The 22,765-nt window shown below is 41.5% G+C and overlaps 1 protein-coding gene across 6 annotated transcripts in view; it reads right to left on the reverse strand.

Moving 5' to 3' along the window:
• Positions 1-9,142: 9,142 nt before the first annotated feature.
• The window catches only part of BICD1 (BICD cargo adaptor 1), a 283,466-nt gene continuing 269,843 nt past the window's right edge, over positions 9,143-22,765 (reverse strand). For 3 of the 6 annotated variants that reach the window (XM_032159976.2, XM_032159972.2, XM_032159971.2), the window contains one exon: positions 9,143-15,230. In XM_032159976.2, the coding sequence (XP_032015867.1) occupies positions 15,225-15,230 (6 nt within the window). In that variant the 3' untranslated portion in view covers positions 9,143-15,224. The remainder of the gene's footprint in view (positions 15,231-22,765) is intronic. The other 3 variants (XM_032159974.2, XM_058442961.1, XM_058442958.1) reach the window with 1 other exon arrangement.

A 22,765-nucleotide genomic window follows, 5' to 3' on the forward strand; every position in this document is an offset into this window, starting at 1 on the left:
ACAGGCATGAGCCACCACGCCCAGCCGTCCCTGTCTCTTAAAAAAAAAAAAAAAAATATATATATATATATATATGCATATTTTGTAATGGTTATACCTATTACACAATTTTTAAATAATAGTTTTTGAAAATGCTATTACTTAATGTTAATTGTCGTTTGATATTTATTTTTATTTTTTTGAGATAGTCTCCCTCTGTCACCCAGGCTGGGGTACAGTGGCGTGATCAAAGCTCACTGTGGCATTAAACTCCTGGGGTCAAGCAGTCCTCACACCTCAGATTCTGTAGTAGCTGGGACTACCAGCACGTACCACCATGCTTGGCTAATTTTTTAATAGAGATGAGGACTCGTTATATTGCCTATGGTGGTCTCAAACTCCTGGCCTCAAATTGATCCTCCTGCCTTGGCCTCCCAAAGTGCTGGGATTATAAACGTAAGCCACTGCACCTGGTCTGATATTTTTAGATGGACAATTAGTCCTACAAAAATTGAAAAAAAAACTGAATATAGATTATTTAATATTTCTTAAAACTGAAGCAACCATGATGTGAAAAGATTTTTTTTCTTATTTCATCTTTGTGATGAGGCCCGACCTGATCACCTCATTTAATAATCTGTTTTACTTTCTCCCTACCCCAATCTGACACAGTCTTTTTCCTCCTGTTCTTTTTATTTTTACCTTACAGTTTCATGATCTAACACACTGAGAGGTGACAACGTGCTAGCAGCCCTTGCTCGCTCTCAGCGCCTCCTCCGCCTCTGCGTCCGCTCTGGCCGCACTCGAGGAGCCCTTCAGCCCGCCGCTGCGCTATGAGGGCCCCTCTCCGGGGCTGGCCTGAGGCGGCTCCCTCTGCTCTCGCGGAAGTGTGAAGAGAGAGGCGCTGGCAAGAGCCAGGGCTGCACGCGGCGCTCGCGGGCCAGCGCGGGTTCCAGGTGAGCGCGGGCTGGGCAAGCGCTGCACTCGGCGCGGCCGCCTGGCGCCTGCTGGGCTTGATCTGGGAACGAGTTCCCTCTGGGCTGCCGGAGTGCCCGGGCTACGTGCCACAAAGCCCCGCGGCCGCGAGTGCCATCGAGAGGTGAAGCCGGCTGGGCTTCTGGGTCGGGTGGCGACTTGGAGAACTTTTCTGTCTAGCTAAAGGATTGTAAATGCACCAATGGGCACTCTGTGTCTAGCTAAAGGATTGTAAATGCACCAATGGGCACTCTGTGTCTAGCTCAAGGATTGTAAATGCACCAATGGGCACTCTGTGTCTAGCTCAAGGATTGTAAATGCACCAATGGGCACTCTGTGTCTAGCTCAAGGATTGTAAATGCACCAGTGGGCACTCTGTGTCTAGCTCAAGGATTGTAAATGCACCAGTGGGCACTCTGTGTCTAGCTCAAGGATTGTAAATGCACCAATGGGCACTCTGTGTCTAGCTCAAGGATTGTAAATGCACCAATGGGCACTCTGTGTCTAGCTAAAGGTTTGTAAATGCACCAATCAGCTCTCTGTCAAAACGGACCAATCAGCTCTCTGTAAAGTGGACCAATCAGCAGGATGTGAGTGGGGCCAAATAAGGGAATAAAAGCAGCCCACCTGAGCTAGCAGCAGCAATCCGTTCTGTCTCCTTCGGGCTTGCAGAAGATTTGTTCTTTTGCTCTTTGCAATAAATCTCACTGGTGCTCAGTCTTTGGGTCTGCTGCTGCGTTTGAGCTGTAACAGCGGGAAGGTCTGTAGCTTCACTCCTGAAGCCAGCCAGACTACGAACCCACCAGAAAGAATAAACTCTGGACACATCCGAACATATGAAAGAAAAAACTCTGGACCCACAGTCTTTAAGAACTGTAATACTCACCGTGAGGGTCCACAATTTCAAGACCAAGAACCCAACAATTTCGGACACAATACTATGATAGTTATATAATTATTATGCAACTCTTTTTTGTTTGAGACACAGCCTCCCTCTGTCGCCAAGGCTGGAGTGCAGTGGTGCGATCTCAGCTCACTGCAGCCCCCGCCCCGGGTTCAAGCAATTCAATTGCCTCAGCCTCCCTGAGTAGCTGGGATTACAGGTGCACGCCACCATGCCCAGCTGTTTTTTTTTTTTCCGGACCTCAGGTGATCTGCCCACCTCAGGCTCCCAAAGTGCTGGGATTACAGTTGTGAGCTGCTGCACCCAGCCACTAATATTATTTTTAATAACACTACCTAGATAATTGGAGTCCTATATATTGATGTGTGAAATTCATTCATTCACTTATACATGCGTTAATTCAGCAACTTTTTTGTTTTTTTTTTTTTTTAGACGGAGTTTTGCTCTGTCCCCCAGGCTGGAGTGCAGTGGCACAATCTCTGCTCACTGCAAGCTCCGCCTCCCGGGTTCACGCCATTCTCCTGCCTCAGCCTCCCGAGTAGCTGGGACTACAGGCCCCCGCCACTATGCGTGTCTAATTTTTTGTATTTTTAGTAGAGACGGGGTTTCACCGTGTTAGCCAGGATGGTGTCGATCTCCTGACCTCATGATCCGCCCGCCTCGGCTTCCCAAAGTGCTGGGATTACAGATGTGAGCCACTGCGCCGGGCAATTCACCAACTATTGAGAATTTATTTTGTGCCAGATTCTACTCTAGAGGTTTAAGATGCAATAGGGAACAAAACGAAGGTTCACAGTTTTTGGAAGTTCCTATCATATATGTACCATGGATGGAAAAAGACACAAAAAACAGTAGTGTCGGCTGGGCGCGGTGGCTCACACCTGTAATCCCAGCACTTTGGGAGGCGGAGGTGGGTGGATCACTTGAGGTCCGGAGTTAGAGACCAGCCTGGCTAACATGGTGAAACCCCGTCTTTACTAAAAATACAAAAAATTGGCTAGGTGTGGTCGTGCATGCCTGTAATCCCAGCTACCTGGGAGGCTGAGGCAGGAGAATTGCTTGAAACCGAGAGGTGGAGGTTGCTGTGAGCCGAGATCTCCCGTTACACTGCAACCTGGGCAACAAGAGCGAAACTCATAATAATAGCTACTAAAGACTAAACACTGTTTGAAAGATGTTATATATGTTATTTCATTTAATCTTTGTGATAACCTTGCCAAGTAGGTTTTTTTTTTTTTTTTTTTTTTGCTGGGTCTTGCTCTGTTGCCCAGATTGGAGTGCAATGGCACTATCTTGGCTCACTGCAAGCTCCACCTCCCAGGTTCAAGCAGTTCTCCCTCTCTCAGCCTCCCAAGTGGCTGGGATTACAGCCGTGGCCACCACACCTGGCTGATTTAGAGCCAGGGTTTCACCATGTTGGCCAGGCTGCTCTCAAACTCCTGACCTCAAGTGATCCACCCAGCCGGCCTTTTTTTCCACCAATGTCAGGTGATCTGCCCGCCTTGGCGTCCCAAAGTGCTGGGATTACAGGCATGAGCCACTGTGCCCAGCCCAAGTAGGCATTTTTTTTGTTTTGTTTTTGTTTTTTTGAGACGGAGTCTCGCTCCGTCGCCCAGGCTGGAGTGCAGTGGCGCAATCTCGGCTCACTGCAAGCTCCGCCTCCCGGGTTCACATCATTCTCCTGCCTCAGCCTCCCGAGTAGCTGGGACTACAGGCGCCCACCACCATGCCCGGCTAATTTTTTGTATTTTTAGTAGAGACGGGGTTTCACCTTGTTAGCCAGGATGGTCTCGATCTCCTGACCTCGTGATCCGCCCGCCTCGGCCTCCCAAAGTGCTGGGATTACAAGTGTGAGCCACCGCACCCGGCCGGCATTTTTTAATCCTCATTTGAAAAACAAGACCACTTAAGTTTGGAGAGGGTAAGAACCTTTCTAAAGTGACAGAGCTAGTAAATGCCAGGGTTAAAATCTGAACAAAATTTTATGTTTTTAAAAATAGTTCTGCTGACATAGTCTGCTATGGAACAAATACTCATCTAGATTTTGTGCATTTTTTTTTTTCTTTTTTTTGAGACGGAGTCTTGCTCTGTCGCCCAGGCTGGAGTGCAGTGGCGCGATCTCGGCTCACTGCAAGCTCCGCCTCCCGGGTTCACGCCATTCTCCTGCCTCAGCCTCCAGAGTAGCTGGGACTACAGGCACCCGCCACCATGCCTGGCTAATTTTTTTTGTATTTATTTTTAGTAGAGACAGGGTTTCACCGTGTTAGCCAGGATGGTCTCCATCTCCTGACCTTGTGATCCGCCCACCTCAGCCTCCCAAAGTGCTGGGGTTACAGGTGTGAGCCACCGCGCCCGGCCAATTTTGTGCTTTTATTTATGGCTTCATTGTGAAATTTTTGAGAGCCCACATTATCTTAATTTTTTTTCTTTGGATAAATCATTTATTTACATGGCTGAAAACATTATGTAAGAAAGGCATTCGTGCACTGGAAGAGTCTGGCTTCCACCCTTTTATCATACCCTTTGCTCTTTTACAGATAACCATTTCTATTGGTTTCCACTGTTACTTTATCCAAAACAAGAAAAACTTAATATATATTTTTATATTCTCCTTTTTTTTACATATAGGTGGTTTACTACACATGAGCACTCATATATTCAAAATCAATGGATTTCAATGAGGTAAATAGTTTCTTTTTTGATTTATTTGGAATAAAGGTTGACATGAATCACGTATTAATCTTGGACTAATAGCTCTTTTAGGTTAGGCAAATCTTCCTGTGACATTTGACTGACATTATTAATATTTTACAACTTCAATGGACATCAAACTATAAAAGTATCAGTAGGGTTCTTAAATTAGTTTTACTTTAATATACACTAATTAAAATGTCTACTGTTGCTTTTTTGAAGATTTAAAGATTTTTATAATCTTAGTATGACCTGATACACATGTCAGAGTTTAGAAATTTTGAGTTGACATGTTATGGCTACATTGGGATATGGAAGTATTGCAAGATTCAACTTTAGAACTCTTTGATATATTAGCATTAAATATTTTTCCCCAGGACATAAACACATTAATATTTTTCCTTCCAAGCACAGAAACTTAGAAATATATTTTGTTAAAAACAAAGCCCAGTTTCTTTTTTTTATAAGTATTTTTTTTTAATTTTTGAGACAGTGTCTCACGCTGTCACCCAGGCTGGAGCACAGTGGCGCAATCTCAGCTCACTGCAACCTCTGCTTCCCAGTTTCAAGCTATTCTCTTGCCTCAACCTCTTGAGTAGCTGGGATTACAGGCACGCACCACCAAGTCTGGCTAATTTTTATATTTTTAGTAGAGACGGCGTTTCACCATGTTGGTCAGGCTGGTCTCAAACTCCTGACCTCGTGATCCGCTGTGAGCCACAGCGCCTGGTCACCAAAACCCAGTTTCTGAATAGCTACATTCAGCGTTGAGATCCTGAATCATTATTTCAGCATATTCCGGGGCAAGGCTGGCTTCATGGCCTGTGGATCCCTGCAGTCAAACAAGGCCCTGTGCTTAGAAGGACCTCATGTTTGGCCTAATGCATTGCTGTCACTGTCTTGAAATTCTTCCTATTTTTTGATCAAGGAGTCCTGCATTTTCTTTTTTTTTTTTTTTTTGAGACAGAGTCTCGCTCTGTCGCCCAGGCTGGAGTGCAGTGACGCAATCTCGGCTCACTGCAAGCCCCGCCTCCCAGGTTCACGCCATTCTCCTGCCTCAGCCTCTCCGAGTAGCTGGGACTACAGGCGCCCGCCACCACGCCCGGCTAATTTTTTTGTATTTTTAGTTGAGACGGGGTTTCACCGTGGTCTCAATCTCCTGACCTCGTGATCCGCCCGCCTCGGCCTCCCAAAGTGCTGGGATTACAAGTGTGAGCCACCGCGCCCGGCCCCGAGTCCTGCATTTTCATTTTGCACTGGGACTAGCAAATTATATAGACAAGCCCATCTCGGGATATGAAACATACGTCTATCCTACTGCTTATAGTCTTTCACCTGACTTTAGCAGTAACAGAAGCTAACTTACTGAATTATCTTTCTTTTATCCCCTACTGATATAGATAATAAGGAAAATGAGGGGCCGGGGGCGGTGGCTTACACCTGTATTCCAAGCACTTTGGGAGGCCAAGGCAGGTGGATCACCTCACATCAGGAGTTCGGGACCAGGCTGGCCAACATGGTGAAACCCCGTCTCTACTAAAAATACAAAAATTATCTGGGCGTGGTGGTGGGCGCCTGTAGTCCCAGCTACACCAGAGGCTGAGGTAGGAGAATCGCTTGAACCTGGAATGTGGAGGTGGCAGTGAGCTGAGATCGCCCCATTGCACTCCAGCCTGAGCAACAAGAGGGAAACTGAAAACTAAAAACTAAATAAATAAATCGTTAAAAAAAAAAAAAAAAGAGGGGCCAGGTGCAGTAGCTCACGCCTGTAATCCCAGCACTTTGGGAGGCCGAGGTGGGTGGATCACGAGGTCAGGAGATTGAGACCATGCTGGTTAACATGGTGAAACCCCATCTCTACTAAAAATACAAAAAAATTATCTGGGCGTGGTGGCGGGCGCCTGTAGTCCCAGCTACTCGGGAGGCTGAGGCAGGAGAATGGCATGAATCCGCGAGGCAGAGCTTGCAGTGAACTGAGATCGCACTACTGCACTCCAGGCTGGGCGACAGAGTGAGACTCTGTCTCAAAAAAAAAAAAAAAAGAAAGAAAGAAAACAAGGAAACAAGGTATTCTTGCTGTAAAATTTCTTTACTATTTAACAAGAAGCCACTATAGTTATGATTTATCTTTATGTTTCTTCCTACATTCAAATTATATTATAAACTGTTTACTTTTGACACTTGAAATATTTTTCCCAGAGATTTACCTTCCTTGACAGTTATTTTGTGGATTAATTGTTCTGAGGGTCTTCTAAAGCATTAAGTGTACCTGATTCATAAATTGTTTAAGAAACTCAGTTGGGCATGGTAGCTCATGCCTGTGTAATCCCAGCACTTTGGGAGGCTGTGGCAGGAGGACCGCTTGAGTCTAGGGCTTTGAGACCAGACTGGGCAGCATAGGGAGACCTCATCTTTACAAAAAATAAAAAATTAGCCAGGCATGATGGTGTGCACCTGTGGTCCTAGCTACTGGGGAGGCTGCAGTGGGAGGATCGCTTGAGCCTATGAGGTCAGGGCTGCAGTGAACTGTAATCTCGCCAGTGCATTCCAGCCTGGGCAACAGAGCAAGATCTTGTCACACACACACACAAAAAGGAAGAACTCTTAGATTATTTCATCATACATACTTAGCCTCCTATTACAGTGTTAAGAGATCTAGTTTTTAGATTCACTAAGAAAGAATGACAGGAATAAGCATTCACTTAATTTAAAGGTAATTTCCCCCAATTAGTTGATATTTAGTGCCTGCTGTAACTATATAAGTAGGTGACATTAGGTTCTGTAAATTCAATTCTGGATGTCTTATGAGAAAGCTAGATGTCAAGAAGCCAAGAAACTCACTTCTCAGGAACAACTACTCTAATTCAAAATTGACTGAGTTCCTACAATGTGCTAGTCAGCATGTGTACAACCAAAAACTAAGAAAACGCTTTCCTGGCTGGGCAAGGTGGCTTATGTCTGTAATCACAACACTTTCAGAGTCTGAGATGAGAGAATTACTTGAGCCCAGGAGCTCAAGACCAGCCTAGGCAACACAGTGGGACCTCACCCGTACAGAAAAATTAAACAATTAGCCAGGCATGGTGGTACGTGCCTGTGATCCCAACTACTTGGGAGGCCGAGGTGGCAGAATCATTTGAGCCCAGGGGGTCGAGGCTGCAGTGAGCCAAGATCATGCCACTGCACTCCTGCCTGGGTGGCAGAGTGAGGCCATGTTTCAAAAGAAAAAAAAAAAGAAAATCCGTCTGGGTGTGGTGGCTCATGCCTGTAATCCCAGCACTTTGGGAGGCCGAGGTGGGGGGATCATGAGGTCAGGCGATCAAGACCATCCTGGCCAACATGGTGAAACCCCGTCTCTACTAAAAATACCAAAATTAGCTGGGCATGGTGGTACGTGCCTGTAATCCCAGCTACTCAGGAGGCTGAGGCAGGAGAATAGCTTGAATCAGGGAGTCAGAGGTTGCAGTGAGCCAAGATCGTGCCACTGCACTCCAGCCTGGGAGACGGAGCAAGACTCCCTCTTTAAAAAAAAAAAAAAGAAGAAGAAGAAAGAAGAAGAAGAAGAGGAAGAAGAAGAAGAGGAAGAAGAAGAAGAGGAAGAAGAAGAAGGAGAAGGAGAAGGAGAAGGAGAAGAAGAAAAGGAAGAAGGAAGAAGAAGGCCTTCCACAAGTTCCCATCGATTGTGATCTCTTTCTCATCCCTTGTGGGTTGCAGGAATCCCCCCAATACCTTCACAATATAGGCTGTCCACTTGATGCGTCCAGCTGTTTTCGCTTTTGAATGTGACAGACTATCAGCTTTATCATGTAAGAGAAAGTCAAATATCAGATAGACTTACAGATCCAACCTCCAAGAAAAACAATAGGTTTTGGAAGAAAAAAAGGAGAGATCTGTAGAAAAGTTTACATTATTATTTCTAGTGCTGTATTTATGCAACAGGTGAGCAGATAACTTTTGCCAGGATGTTGGCTGCCCGTGTTGCACGAATTTGATTAGCTATAATGAGGATTGCGTTAGATGTTTTAACTCACTAGAATACCATATTTGATCTGGCTCTCCCCCTCCTCCACCCTTTAAATAAAATCGAATCAAAGTGGATGGTTCCCAAAGCAGCTGATTTACTAAAATATGTATTTGTAGGAGGAGCTAGAAAATTAACCTCCCTCAAAGTTTTGGGACTCTGCTGTTCCAAAAAGAACAAAGAGGAATTGTTTCCCAAAATAACGCATATAAACTTCATTCTTCTTTCATCAAAATAACGTTTCCTGTTTTAGAATAAGCATTTTCTTCATGTTGGTACATTTCTAATCGAATTCAGTCAAGTATATCCTCCTGCCAAAATAGCTTTCTAGAAAAGATTACAAGTAGAAGAGGTGATAACTGGAGGAAATGAGCAGAGTTGATACACATTACTTACCAGGAATATATAGAATTGTTGTTAAAGCAAAGCATTTAGTTTTTAGTTCAAATAAGTTCTCACTTTGAATAAACATATAGATCGCATCTGAATTCATATACTCTTTTCCTTTTTGTAAGTATACATCAAAACGACATATAGAAAAACTGCTCAAATTGATAAAAAGGCAGCATTAATGAAATGAACAAAAAATAACCAGTTTATTTACTGGAAAAAGTTATGCATTACACCATATTCAGCTGGTAACATAAACCAAGATATAAGAATCGATATATTGGCTTCTGGTTATTTTCTTAGCACTGGAGTGCCTTTTCCAACCATTGAGTGCATGATCAGATTACACAAATACAAGCACATGTCATGTGGATTCTCCCATGAGACATTCTTCACTTAGGATTGTCTACAATAAAAAAATGTTAAAGTACAAGCAATAATAAATTCATAAGAATTTTTTGAATTTAAAATAAATGCATGTCTTTGAGAACATTTCTTTTGAAATTCATATTTTTAAAAATAACAAAAAAGTTTCTTAAATCAGTCTTTTAGTCATGTTTTCATATGGTATTTATCAGTAGGTGGAAACACTTCACATCATTTAAACCCCAAAAGGCCTAATAATAAAACTGCAATTAAATGTAGGAACAGCTGAATCATTACAACAATAACACGGTGTACAAATCAGAGTTGGCCACACAATACACATGTTAACACTGGAAAGAAATACAGTATCAGAATCATGGATGGTTCATCACATAAGCATAATCATGCAAATAAAAACACTGAGTAGATTACAAAAATGTCATAAGAGATTTTCAAATAGTAATTGTTTGACTCTCATAGTCAAACCATTGAGCTTAAACATTTTGTGGGAATAATGTTAAAATGATGTATTTCCTCTAAGATTGGCTGCACAAATCATACCTATGAACCCAGTGATTCATTCTATATCTCCATTATCTATCATTGAATAATTATTTTTAAATAAAATGATATTTCCCCTTACTTTATAGTTCTCTCATCTTTGTTTTAAAATGACTTTTTAAAAAGAAAAACATATTTACACTAAGAAGCACCAGATTTACTTCTCGGTGTTTTCATTAGAGAACAATGATCGAAGAATAATTCTGAAAGAAAAAAAGTAAAAGATGTGTTCTCAATGAGTGTTCTACAGCGATTAAACTCCAATCACAGGAATAATCTGGCTCAGGAGTTTATCCAGGCTTCAGTTTAAATAGGGCAAATTTTAAATAACTCGAGAAGTAAGGGATAAAAATACACTGAGGATTAGAGCCATGCAGTTCAATATGGAAAGGAGACTAGATATAGATAACAATCTCCTTACATTCCTAATGGACAGAAGATCACAGAGAAATGAGACTTCTATAGTGTTCATCTTATGAATATGGGAAAGCTTACATGATGTGAAATAATTCATGCAAACATTTTACATTGCATATTTCTATGCACTCTTGCCCTTAACTAAAGGCAGTTAATTGCTCTTCTTCTTCTTAAGTAGAATATTCTGGAAAATTCTCAATTGGGGAACATGTCTTAATACTAAATATCTCTTTCAATTACACTTTGAATAATAAGGATGAAAGACATGTCTAGATGAAATCTTTCAGGTGTAAACATAATAGGATCAGGTTACAAATGCAATACATTAGGGACTATGGCAGTTACGTTGGCATATAAATAAGGATAAACTTAATTTTAGACACAACTCATCCGAGGGCATTATTACAGACAATGGAAAAGGTCACTCAGGAGCTAGATTGATCTTGTAGTTCCATAGAAGCTGATTTTAAGGTAAAAAAGTACTTGTCAGTATCAGCACTGATCATGCTATCTGTCATAACCTATAATAACTCCAGTTCAACAGCTTTTTGAAGAATTATGTTCCCTTTACTTGAAAACATATTCTTGTACATTTTTTGCAGCCTTAAATATAAGGGTTACTTAAAAATCACTCTAGTTTATAAACAAACAAAAAAACTAGAGGGCAACCTTTTTAAAATTGTGAACTTTATCCTATAAGTTTCTTTCAAATTTAGCCCTACTTCCTACCTACCATATCAACGTATTTGTGGCAGCCTGAGTTTGAACCCACTACAGTTCCTTACTGGAAATTCATCACCTTCCCCCGATGTCTCTGAAGGACAGATTGTAACTCTTGGCTGATTGATTATGACAATTATACATTAAAATTGACACTCATCCCAGAAGAAAAGATATTGCATTTCTTCCTTTTCATGTTTTGTGATCTCCATTTGAGACATGTAGAGAACTTTAATTAATACAGAATATCAAGAAATCTCCACATTCTTAGGTTATGTGACCAATGTTTCATGCCTGTTTCAAACAGAAGAACTTATCTGCACAAGGATATTTTCCAAAGCACGAGAAAGCAAATGTTGTAGACTGAAGATCCTTTTAAATAAAGACAAAATCTGAAATGTGTTTGCCCCCACTAAGGCATTGCATACCTTCTATTTCTGAAGTATTCCTGAGGACATTGTTTTTTAGACTCTGACAATTGAAGTTTTTTAGTAAAAGTACTATATTCTGAACAATTTTAAAGATACCATGGAATATAGCTGGAAGAAAAAATAATACCAACAATCATTTTTTTTTCCAACAAATATCTTGGAAAAATAAAGATTGCCATCCTATTTTCAAATATAAAATATTTTATGATTAACCAGTAAAACTTTAATGTATTTTAGAACTTAAAATAAAAGAATCACAGGATTATGAGCTCCCAGAACTGAAATGCATTCTCCTATCTTGCCACTTAATACTTACTAGACCACCAAAGATATTCAATTTTTACAAAACAAATATTCCTTACGATTATCAATTTCCACCTTAATTTCCCAGTGTTAAAAATCTCTTTCCTAGAGTTACTATACATCCTTCACACTGAAGCCTTTTTTATTCTAGACTTAGTAACAATATCTATAGCTGATATCTATCATTTGTTAAATATTCTTTTCTTGAAGACCACTATTGTACCTCCTCTTCGTTAAAGTATAATTTCTAAATAGGTCTTTTCTTATTTAACAATTCTCCTTTTTCTCAAAGTTCTCCAAATTCCTTTTATTAGAATCCAGAATTGCTTATATGAATGGGATCTAATGGATTATGTGTGGACCAGAAAGATTGAGCCAAGCTCCTTTATTTATGCCACTCAGCACTCAGGCCAAAGACAAGTTATTGCTTCTTATTTGTTGATTAAGAAAAATCCTCAGGAGAAAAGCATTTCTCCGTACTATTCAATATTGTAATTGTGCTTACTTTTAAAAAACTACCTGTTTACTTTGCTAACTACTTTTACTAGTTAGCATTGATCTTTGCTGTGTTTGCAATAATTAGCCAATATTTTTTAGTGTATTTCTGCTGTTTATTTTTCCTCTCCAAGTATGTCTTCAACTAGTCTTACTGGGGTTCATTCTTTTTGGTTCTCACTAGTTCTTCCACTTTTCAATTTCCTTTTGAATTCCTGATGTTATCTTTACAGATACTGACTTTTATCAACACTACACATATTGATTCATTTTAAATGCCTATAAATAAATATAGATATGGCTCAGTTTAAACTATACTAAATGATGCCACAGTGTAAATACATGGTATTCTCTCTCACTGCTTAGGGACTATCACTTAATTTTGTGCTGAAAATGAGAAATTTATTTCCAAGTTTCTATAATTTCTTGGCAAAGATTCACTAAAAGTATTATTTTCATAGAATTAGTATTTCAGAACAAGCCTTTCCCACTCTGTGAAGATAAAGCACTGAAATGAAACTAGTTTATAATAGAAGTAATAATACACTTTGTCTTGGAAGAAATAAATGTTTTGTGTATGACCCGGCTTTTCATGGAGTCCTAGATTCAGAGTTAGGGATAAAGAATGCAAATACAACATTGCCCACTGGCAGTACTGCGCCATCATCACACACAGACAGTACTTCCTGCTGAACTCCCAGTCCCACCAAACAAAACTGATGAGGCGATACAGGAACATGTTCTGAGGTACTTTGTAAAAAGGCATATATTTCCCTCAGGCACAAACAGTTTTTATTAAAAGTCAGCTTAGCAGCTATGCCACTTCTCAGGTCCAAACACGTAGCGCTTGAGAAAGGGGAAAAAATAAAAAACACAAAGTGAGGGTAAGCTTTCTTTCACTGAACTCTGATAAAATCCACAGTCTCACTAATACTGGTACTAGGCAGATACAACGCCAAGGAAATGAAGACAATGTTTAGGAACAGCAAGGCCATGCAGTAGAACAGAGCGGAAGGTTAGGCTGCTATGGTTGGGACCTTCATGTCGAATCGTTTTGTTTCTGTTTCTGTACTTTAACCTGAATCCCTATGTTGGTGAAGATTTCAACTCTTTACTCCACGTTGCATAATAAATGACACTCTGGAAAACAGCACTCATATAAAGAACACAAAACGTCCTGGTTGCTTTGGTAATAGCGACCACTACTTAATAGGCGTATGACTAACGAAAGCTCCTGCAATGTGCTTTACGACTTACCATTTGGCCTCTGATGGACCACTCCATTTCTGTGACACCCATGTCCGCTCAAAAAGCTGAGTGGCTCCTGGATGTCCTTTCTCAGTACCCTACACTGGTAACTGTCCTTTGTGTTAACAGTGAGGGTCGTTTTTGTTTTGAAGAGAAGTTACAGATGTCTTTACATGAAAAGGTCAAACCCTTATGGTTTTAAATAAGTTAAGGCTACCTGACAAAGACAAGGAATCAGGGCTAGGAGCAATTGTGTGGGCAGCACTTGATGGTTAAGGAGCCCAAGAGAGTTAGACCTTTCAGCTCAGTTAGCTGTTTTCCTTGTTTGTCAGATTATGTGCAAAATAAATTTTGCTATGAAAATCCACTGCCTTAAGTCATAAAAGTTACCCAGCAGAATCTGTAAATTAACCAGGAACATGTATTATCTCAAGATAATAGAATGTTTGTAGGCACCTGAGTGTTTGTCAAAAGTAGACAATGAGCTAAGGTTTATTATCTATTGTTTTTTTGGCAAGGAAGATTCGTTATGGAAAAACCTAACGACAACAAAACATACAATTTTAATCACACTTTGAACACTCTCTGGGTAAATTAATTAATTAAAGGCTATCTTACATCTATGTATGTATATATTTTCCCATTTGTACTTGATACCTTTTATCAGGAAAGACTCCAGTAGGACCCTGATTTTGGGAGACGTAAAAAAAATTCTGGTCATTAAATAAACACACCATTTTTTTCCCTTCAAGTTATTGAGCCTTCTTTAACGTCACACACATACACACATACAAAGGAGCAGCACCAGTACATCTACTCAACTGCAATGAAAAAATAAAATTAAAGATGCCATCAAAACTTGAATAAGTCAATAAATCATAACTTAGTCTCTTTCTTAGATTTACTTAGTAATGTCCAGTGAAGAACTCTAGTTAAAAATACAAAAACAAAACCCAGCAGTTAATGAGCTACTGATTAGAAAATAAGTGCATAAACAATACCAGCGTAGCAGCAAAATACAGTTATTGTTAACATTCTGATGCACCTCTTTTATCATTTTGTGCAAGAAAAATGACCACACTCTGGCCAATTCCAGATTTCAAACTAAATTCAAACTCATACTTAATTGAGCAAATTATGCTTATTTGAAAATAAATGAATTAAATTCACCTCAGAGAAATTATTTGTATAGACATAAATCATGTAGCAAATAAAGTACAAAATAAATATCAATGACAAAAATATCGGAATCAACTTCCCTAGCTGAATTTGGAGTGTGAGGAAAGATGATACTACAATATACGTATTTCACATGTCTTAGGTCTCTCTTATGCTATTGAGGTAAAGCCAGCCATCTGAGACACGTTTCCTGTTTCTTTTTTCTTTTTTTTAAATTTAAATGAACTGTAGCCATTTGATGGCAGAAGTTTATCTGTGACTCAGAGAAACCATAAAATGTTTTATCACATCAGGGTCTGTGCTTCGTGTTCTTCTCAACTTTCTCTTGTCTTCCAAAACGATGGACATTAATCCAATTGTACATCTAACAACCGAGAAGAAAACACCCGCTGGATCTTGGGCAGTATCTTGTGTGTGGCTACAAAACTTCCACCCCAGATGTTCGTCCACAGCAGGTGAAGACTAGGGGTGAGGAGGCTTGGAGAGACAGTGGAGAGGGGCGCACTGGGAGCTGGAATGTGGCTGCTCCTCGGGGAGAGCTGTGTCAGGACTGGAAAGGAGAAACGAGCACGTCAGCAAGAAACACATTTCAAAGGGCCAGGCACGGTGGTAGGGGTTAGACGAGATAGTTTTGATATTTTGAGAACATGAACAGAAATCTGCACAGTAAATGGTTTCCATCTAAAGCATGCCAAGACAATGGTAGCTTTTCAAAACAAGGCATAAAAAAGAAAAATGAAATGTATTAAGGAAATGACATATGAACTCTTCCCTCAAAGCCACTCTTTTCTTTTCTTGTTTTCCCTATTTTCTTGCCCCCAGCATTTTACACAAGTTCTTCTCAATTTTCGCACGGTCTTGTTCTCCTAGGTCTCTGCGTTAGCTGTAAGATTGCATGAGATCAGTTCTTTGCAAACTTTAATATGCATTCAAATTACCTGGGGAGCTCAGTATAAAGTGCAGATTCGGATTCATTAGGTGTGGGGTGGGATCTGAGATTATGCATTTTTAATGAGCTCCCAGTGATGGTGATGGTACTGACAGGTTGACCAAGGCTTTGGAGTTTAGAGGATTCTATAGTTATCTGGTAGATCCAGATTCACTAGGATAAAGAATTTGCCTGTGGAAGTCTAATTTATTCTAAGAATTCCCCCACCTGCTTGGGCTTGGAGGTATAAGGAAGAGTTTTATGTTTCACCCTTTTTTTTTTTTTTTTTTTAGATGGAGTCTGGTTGTTTTGCCCAGGCTGGAGTGCAGTGGCTCCATCTCAGCTCACTGCAGCCTCCACCTCCCGAGTTCAAGCGATTCTCCTGCCTAAGCCTCCCGAGCAGCTGGGATTACATGCATGCACTACCATGCCCTGCCAATTTTTGTATTTTTAGTAGCGATGGGGTTTTGCCATGTTGGCCAGGCTGGTCTTGAACTCCTGACCTCAGGTGATCCACCTGCCTCGGCCTCCCCAAGTGTTGGGATTACAGGCGTGAGCCACCGAGCCCAGCCTAACATTTCCCATTTGTTAAGTATATAATGTAGCTTTCCAAACGACCGCCTGTGATAGCCTCTACTTTAAATGAACCTGCGCTCAGGCCTATCAGGGTCTGGATGAATAATCTTGAAGAATAAAGAGGCAAAATCATCGAGTTTCCTAGGGTAAAATGACAAAACACATTTGGGTTTGGGCCTTTTAAAATTTGACTAGCGGCTGGGCGCGGTGGCTCACACCTGTAATCCCAGCACTTTGGGAGGCCAAGGCAGGCGGATCACGAGCTCAGGAGATAGAGACCATCCTGGCCAGCATGGTGAAACCCCATCTCTACTAAAAATACAAAAAAAATTAGCCGGGCGTGGTGGCGGGCGCCTGTAGGCCCAGCTACTCCGGAGGCTGAGGCAGGAGAATGGCGTGAACCCGGGAGGCGGAGCTTGCAGTGAACTGAGATCGCGCCACTGCACTCCAGCCTGGGCGACAGAGCGAGACTCCATCTCAAAAAAAAAAAAGGAAAATAAATTAAGAAAATCTTAGGCCAGGCAAAGTGGCTCACGCCTGTAATCCTAGCACTTTGGGAGGCTGAGGCAGGCGAATCACCTGAGGTTGGGAGTTCAAGACCATCCTGACCAACATGGAGAAACCCTGTTTCTACTAAAAATACAAAAAAAAAAAAAAAAATTAGCCGGGCGTGGTGGCACATGCCCGTACTCCCAGCTACTCGGGAGGCTGAGGCAGGAGAATCACTTGAACCCGGGAGGCGGACGTTGCAGTGAGTGAGATCACGCCATTGCACTCTAGCCTGGGTAACAAGAGCAAAACTCCGTCTCAAAAAAAAAAAAAAAAAAAAAAAGAAAAGAAAACATTTAAAAAAGAAAACAGAAAATAATGTATGGCAAGATTCATACTTGACCCTCCAAACAGAGTTTGACGGCCTGGTAAGCAGCAGGTTACAGGTCAGACTTTCCCATCAACCTAACAGTTTCTTTCTGCAAATATGCATGACTTAGACTGCTGACTTCCACAGCACATATAGTAAAAAGAAACTCCAATTTTACTATACGTGCTGTGGAAGTCAGCACCAGAACTAATTTCTTTTTAGGGAACTAAACATATTATGCAATGTGATTTACAGCAGGTAATGCAGAATCATCACATTACACAAGAAAGATATGTTTTTTTTTTTTTCTTTTCTTTTTTTTTTTTTTTTTTAGCAGAATCTCACTTTGTCACCCAGGCTGGAGTGCAGTGGCATAATCTCAGCTCACTGCAACCTCTGCCTCCTGGGTAGCTGGGATTACAGGCCTGCACCACCACACCTGGCTAATTTTTGTATTTTTAGTAGAGACAGAGTTTCACCATGTTGCCCAGGCTGGTCTCAAACTCCTGACATCAAGTGATCAGCCTGCCTCTGCTTCCCAAATTGCTAGGATTACAGGCATGAGCCACTGTGTCCACCCAAGAAAGATATGTTTTTGAAGACCTTGTGTAATCCAATACTTTTTTTTTTTTTTGAGACAGAGTCTCAAACTGTCGCCCAGCCTGGAGTGCACTGGCACGATCTTGGCTCACTGCCACCTCCACCTTCCCGGTTCAAGCGATTCTCCTGCCTCAGCCTCCCGAGTAGCTGGGACTACAGGCACATGCCACAACACCCGGCTAATTTTTTGTATTTTTTTTTTTTTTTTTAGTAGAGACGGGGTTTCACTGTGTTAGCCATGACAGTCTCAAACTCCTGACCTTGTGATCCGCCCGCCTCGGCCTCCCAAAGTGTTGGGATTATAGGCGTGAGCCACTGCACCTGGCCCCAATACGCTTTCTGATAAAGGAAGACAAATATTTCTGCTTGACTAGCTGAAGTGTGTAGCAATAGCTTAAATAGGGGTTACAACTCACTTTGCCTAACACCTTGACATTACATCATTCGTGATGATTTAAATTTTTTTTCATTCCTTTAGATAGATTTCTTACATAAAGTGAATTATTATCTATAGTATTAATATTTTTAATTTGCATAAATGCTGCAATCACATGGTGTATACTATGTGTAAATTAACCTGTAAGACACACATTCTTGGCTTACAGGTTAAGATACTATTTCTTGGATATAAATATTTGATAAATTATAATCATTTAAGGCATAGAATGAATTCAGTTTCAGTTGTGATTGCTAAATATTTTCAAGAGTCTATTTGTTATTCAACATTTACCATTGATTTTACTTTACATAGGTAGATCACGTTGTAAATAACAAGTTTAGGAAACTGTTACTAAGATATAAAATTGGATACATCTTCAGGAAGTTTCTTTTTTTTTCCCAAGTAGAAAACTACTTGATAGAAAGGAAGTGCTAAATACCAAACAACTCTATATATTTCAATATTATATCCAAGGCTATATACCTTGGGCATTCCTTCCTTTCATATTATAATACCTATTATCTATAAATAATTTTGATAATTTAGCTCTGCAATGGAATTAGCCTGTAAAAAGTATACATGGAAAAGTTCTACTTTTTTTCTGTTTTGGGAAACAGGGTCTTCTTCTGCCACCCAGGCTGGAGCACAGTGGCGCAATCTCGGCTCACTGCTGCCTTGAACTCCTAGGCTGAAACGATTCTCCCACCGCAGCCTCCTGAGTAGCTGGGACCACAGATGCAGGCCACCATGCCTAATTTTTGTATTTGTTTTTTTAAGGACAGGGTTTCACCAAGTTGCCTAGGCTGGTCTAGAAATCCTGGGCTCAAGCAATCTTCCCACCTCAGCCTTCCGAAGTGCTGGGACTACAAAGGTGAGTCACCATGCCTGGTTGAAAAGTTCTACATTGTTAAAGGTGAGAAAATGCTCTTTTATTAAAAAATCATTCACCTTAAAAGCTGTTTGAATATACGTATAAACAGAGGGAAGTACAAAATAATTTTTTTTTTAAGATGGAGTCTCACTCTGTTGCCCAAGCTGGAGTGCAGTGGCGTGATCTTGGTTCACTGGTACCTCCGCCTCCCTGTTCCAAGTGATTCTCCTGCCTCAGCCTCCTGAGGAGCTGGGATTACAGGTGCCTGCCACCATGCCTGGCTAATTTCTGTATTTTTAGTAGAGACAAGGTTTCACCATATTGGCCAGGCTGGTCTCAAACTCCTGACCTCAGGTGATCTGCCCACCTTGGCCTCCCAAAGTGCGGGGATTACAGGCATGAGCCACCGCGCCCAGCACTCAAAATCATTTTTCAAAATGAGAAACAGAACACCTGATGTGAAATAACTCAACATTCTTAGCACATCTTCTATTTCTCATTAAACAAGCATTCCTTTTCAATCTGAGGGAAAAGGAATTATGGTGGGTGATTTGCATACTTTCACTTTGCTCCTCACAGTGTAACTGAAATAGATTTCTCCTCTGCAGTGCAGCCACCTCTGGTGGTAGGTAGGCATCACTAGGCTCAGTTGTGTTCAGGATATGTAACCCTGAACAAGTCATTTTACTTTCCCAAACCTCGATTTTGTCACATAAAAATGGGTGTAAGACCAGGTGCGGTGGCTCATGCTTGTAATCCCAGCACTTTGGGAGGCTGAGGCAGGCAGATCACTGGAGGTCAGGAGTTCAAGAGCAGCCTGGCCAACATGGTGAAACCCTGTCTCTACTAAAAATATAAAAATTAGCTGGGTGTGGTGGCACACACCTGTAATCCCAGCTACTCGGGTGGCTGAGGCAGGACAATCGCTTGAACCTAGGAGGTGGAGGTTCCAGTGAGTCAAGATCGTGCCACTGTACTCCAGCCTGGGCAACAGAGGGAGACTCTGTCTCAAACAAAAACAAACAAACAAAAAACGCCAAAAAACTAAACCAAACAAATAAAAACAACAACAAAAATGGGTGTAATAACTGTGCTTACCCCTTATGGAAGGTTGTAATGTTTAATATGTGTAAAGAAGTGAACCCTTGCCTGGTTTATACTAAGAATTCGAATGTTGGCTATGTGTTAACTTTTCTGCCAAGGAGTAAAAAGGGCAATGAAGGTATTGACATTGACCCACTTGGCAGTGTGTATGGGTGGGAAAAGAGTCAGTCATCATCCCAGCAATTTTGAAAAGGAGAGTCTTTTCAGATCTATATGCATTTAATCATTTCTTTATGTAGACCACGATGGGTAACAGTAGTAGAATTGGGCTCTAGACCAGGCTGTATTCATGTGGGTAGAAACTGGAAACATTTGAGAAGCTGGAAATATTTGTAATTCATTAAATTGCTTTTCTTTAAAGTAAATCATCCCTGTGGCAGTAGTAAGCAACCTAAATTCATTAATCTCAGAACAGATGGAACTAGACTACATAATTGTTTAGTCAAACTGGTTTTCAAAAAACAGGCAAGGTGGAAAAAAAAAAGTTAAAAAAATCTCCTGCCAGCCTTTCCATTTCCTACTTAATGGAAACGCTTCAAGCAGTAGTCTTCTGAGGCAGGAAGGTTGCTTGAGCACAGGGTTCAAGTCCAGTTTGGGCAACATAGCCAGACCCAATCTCTGAAACAAACAAGCAAATGAAACAGCAGCCCGTTCCACGCTTTCTTCAGCAAATTAGAGAGGTTAAGAGATTGCAGATCTTTGTCTTGGGGAATGGTAAGACACTAAAAAAGTATTGATAACAGATACTGAGCAGACACTCCAAGCCAGGAGCGTGCCTCGCTGAGTTCCCTCAGTAGCTATTGTCATCTGAACTTTACAAGTGAAGAAATGGAATCTTAGCCAGCAAAAGAAATTTTCCAAAGTTAAACAACCAGTGGATATTAGAAGTGGGATTTCAACCCAAGCAATCCGATTCCAGAGCTCATTCACTCACTCAGGTATAATCAATATTTAGTGCACAGCTGTCATGTGCCCAGCACTGACCCAGGCCTTGGGGTAAGGGCTGGGGGTGCTTGGCGGAGAATGGACTGTAGGTGAAGAGCCCGTGTTCTTGACTGCTACACATTCAGAATCCCACTGAGACGAGTTTGATATTTACATTGTTACTTACATAATTGAGATAAATCTATAATTACATTATTTCTTTTTTTTTTTCTTTTTTGAGATGGAGTCTCGCTCTGTCGCCAGGCTGGAATGCAGTGGCGTGATCTCGGCTCACTGCAACCTCCGCCTCCCGGGTTCAAGTGATTCTCCTGCCTCAGCCTCCCGAGGAGCTGACATTACAGGCGCACATCACCACGCCCAGCTAATTTTTGTATTTTTAGTAGAGACGGGGTTTCACCATGTTGGCCAAGATGGTCTCGATCTCTTGACCTCGTGATCCACCGGCCTCGGCCTCCCAAAGTGCCGGGATTACAGGCCTGTGCCACCACGTCTGACCTATCATTATTATTTCTAATTGAAATTAGTGCTGTTGTAAAATGGCATTGGTGTGTTAGTGAAAAACCTTTCTTAAAGCCCTGTTGTTGAAGGTGGTGGGAACAATTGACTAACACACACCAATTGGAAACGGCTGGCTAGCAACCTATTTTATAATGTATTTTTCTTTTTATTTATTTGTTTGTTTTTTGAGACAGGGTCTCACTCTGTTACCCAGGCTGGAGTGCGGTGATGCAATCACAGCTTGCTGCAGTCTTGGCCTCCCAAGCTCAAGCGATCCTCCAACCTCAGCTTCCCAAATAGCTGGGACTACAGGCATGTGCCATTACACCTGGCTAATTAAAAAAAAAAAAAAAAAAATTGGTAGAGGTGGGGGTGGGGGTCTCCCTGTGTTCCCCAGGCTGGTCTTGAAGTTCTGGGTTCAAGCCATCCTCCTGCCTCAGCCTCCCAAACTGCTCGGATTACAGGCGTGAGCCACCACACCTGGCCAATAATGTACCTTTCTGTGCTAACTCAATGTTCCACTGATACAGCTGGCTGCACAACCAGCTCTGAGAACATGTGACACTTGGGCTTCAGCTGCCACTGTGTTTCCACACTTGTGGCACTCCAGCTCCCCCGGCTCTGACCCCTGACCACATGTAGCCTGCTACTGACATGTACTCCTCAGACACACATGGAAAGTGTTTGGGCCTGCCCCTGCTCCAAAGAAGCCTTCCCCTGGTAGAAGGGCAACAGCTGTGATAAGGAGAGAACACTGGGAAGATGATGAAAACCACAACGAGACTACTAAGGTCTGGCACCATCAGAGGCCGGTGGCTGGAGATGAAGCATTCCAGGATGGAGGTGAGGCCCTGATGGAACGCTGAGATGCTGTGTAGAGGTTCACCAGGATGGAGGGCAATTCATGGCTGATTTGGAAAGATTTCCTTTGGAATCGGAATTGTCAGCAAACTCTCCAGTTCAGTGTTCAGGGACTGTGCAAACCTGTTTTTACAATTTTTCAAGTAATCTCACATAAAGGTCACTGTCACATAAAATATTATCTTTTGAATGCTGACTACAATGTTTTTCTCCACCTTTCAAATTCAGTTTTACCAAGGCTACTGAGTGGACAGAGAACAGAAACACAGAAACACTTTTATACAGCTGTTCTATCTGTCTGTCTGTCTGTCTATCTATCATCTATCTATCTGTCTGTCATCTATCTATCTCTATCTATCTATGTATCTCTATCTTATCTATCTATCTATGTATCTATCTATCTA

Source organism: Hylobates moloch, unplaced genomic scaffold (genome assembly GCF_009828535.3).
Source record: "Hylobates moloch isolate HMO894 unplaced genomic scaffold, HMol_V3 SCAFFOLD_8, whole genome shotgun sequence".
Lineage (NCBI taxonomy): Eukaryota > Metazoa > Chordata > Mammalia > Primates > Hylobatidae > Hylobates > Hylobates moloch.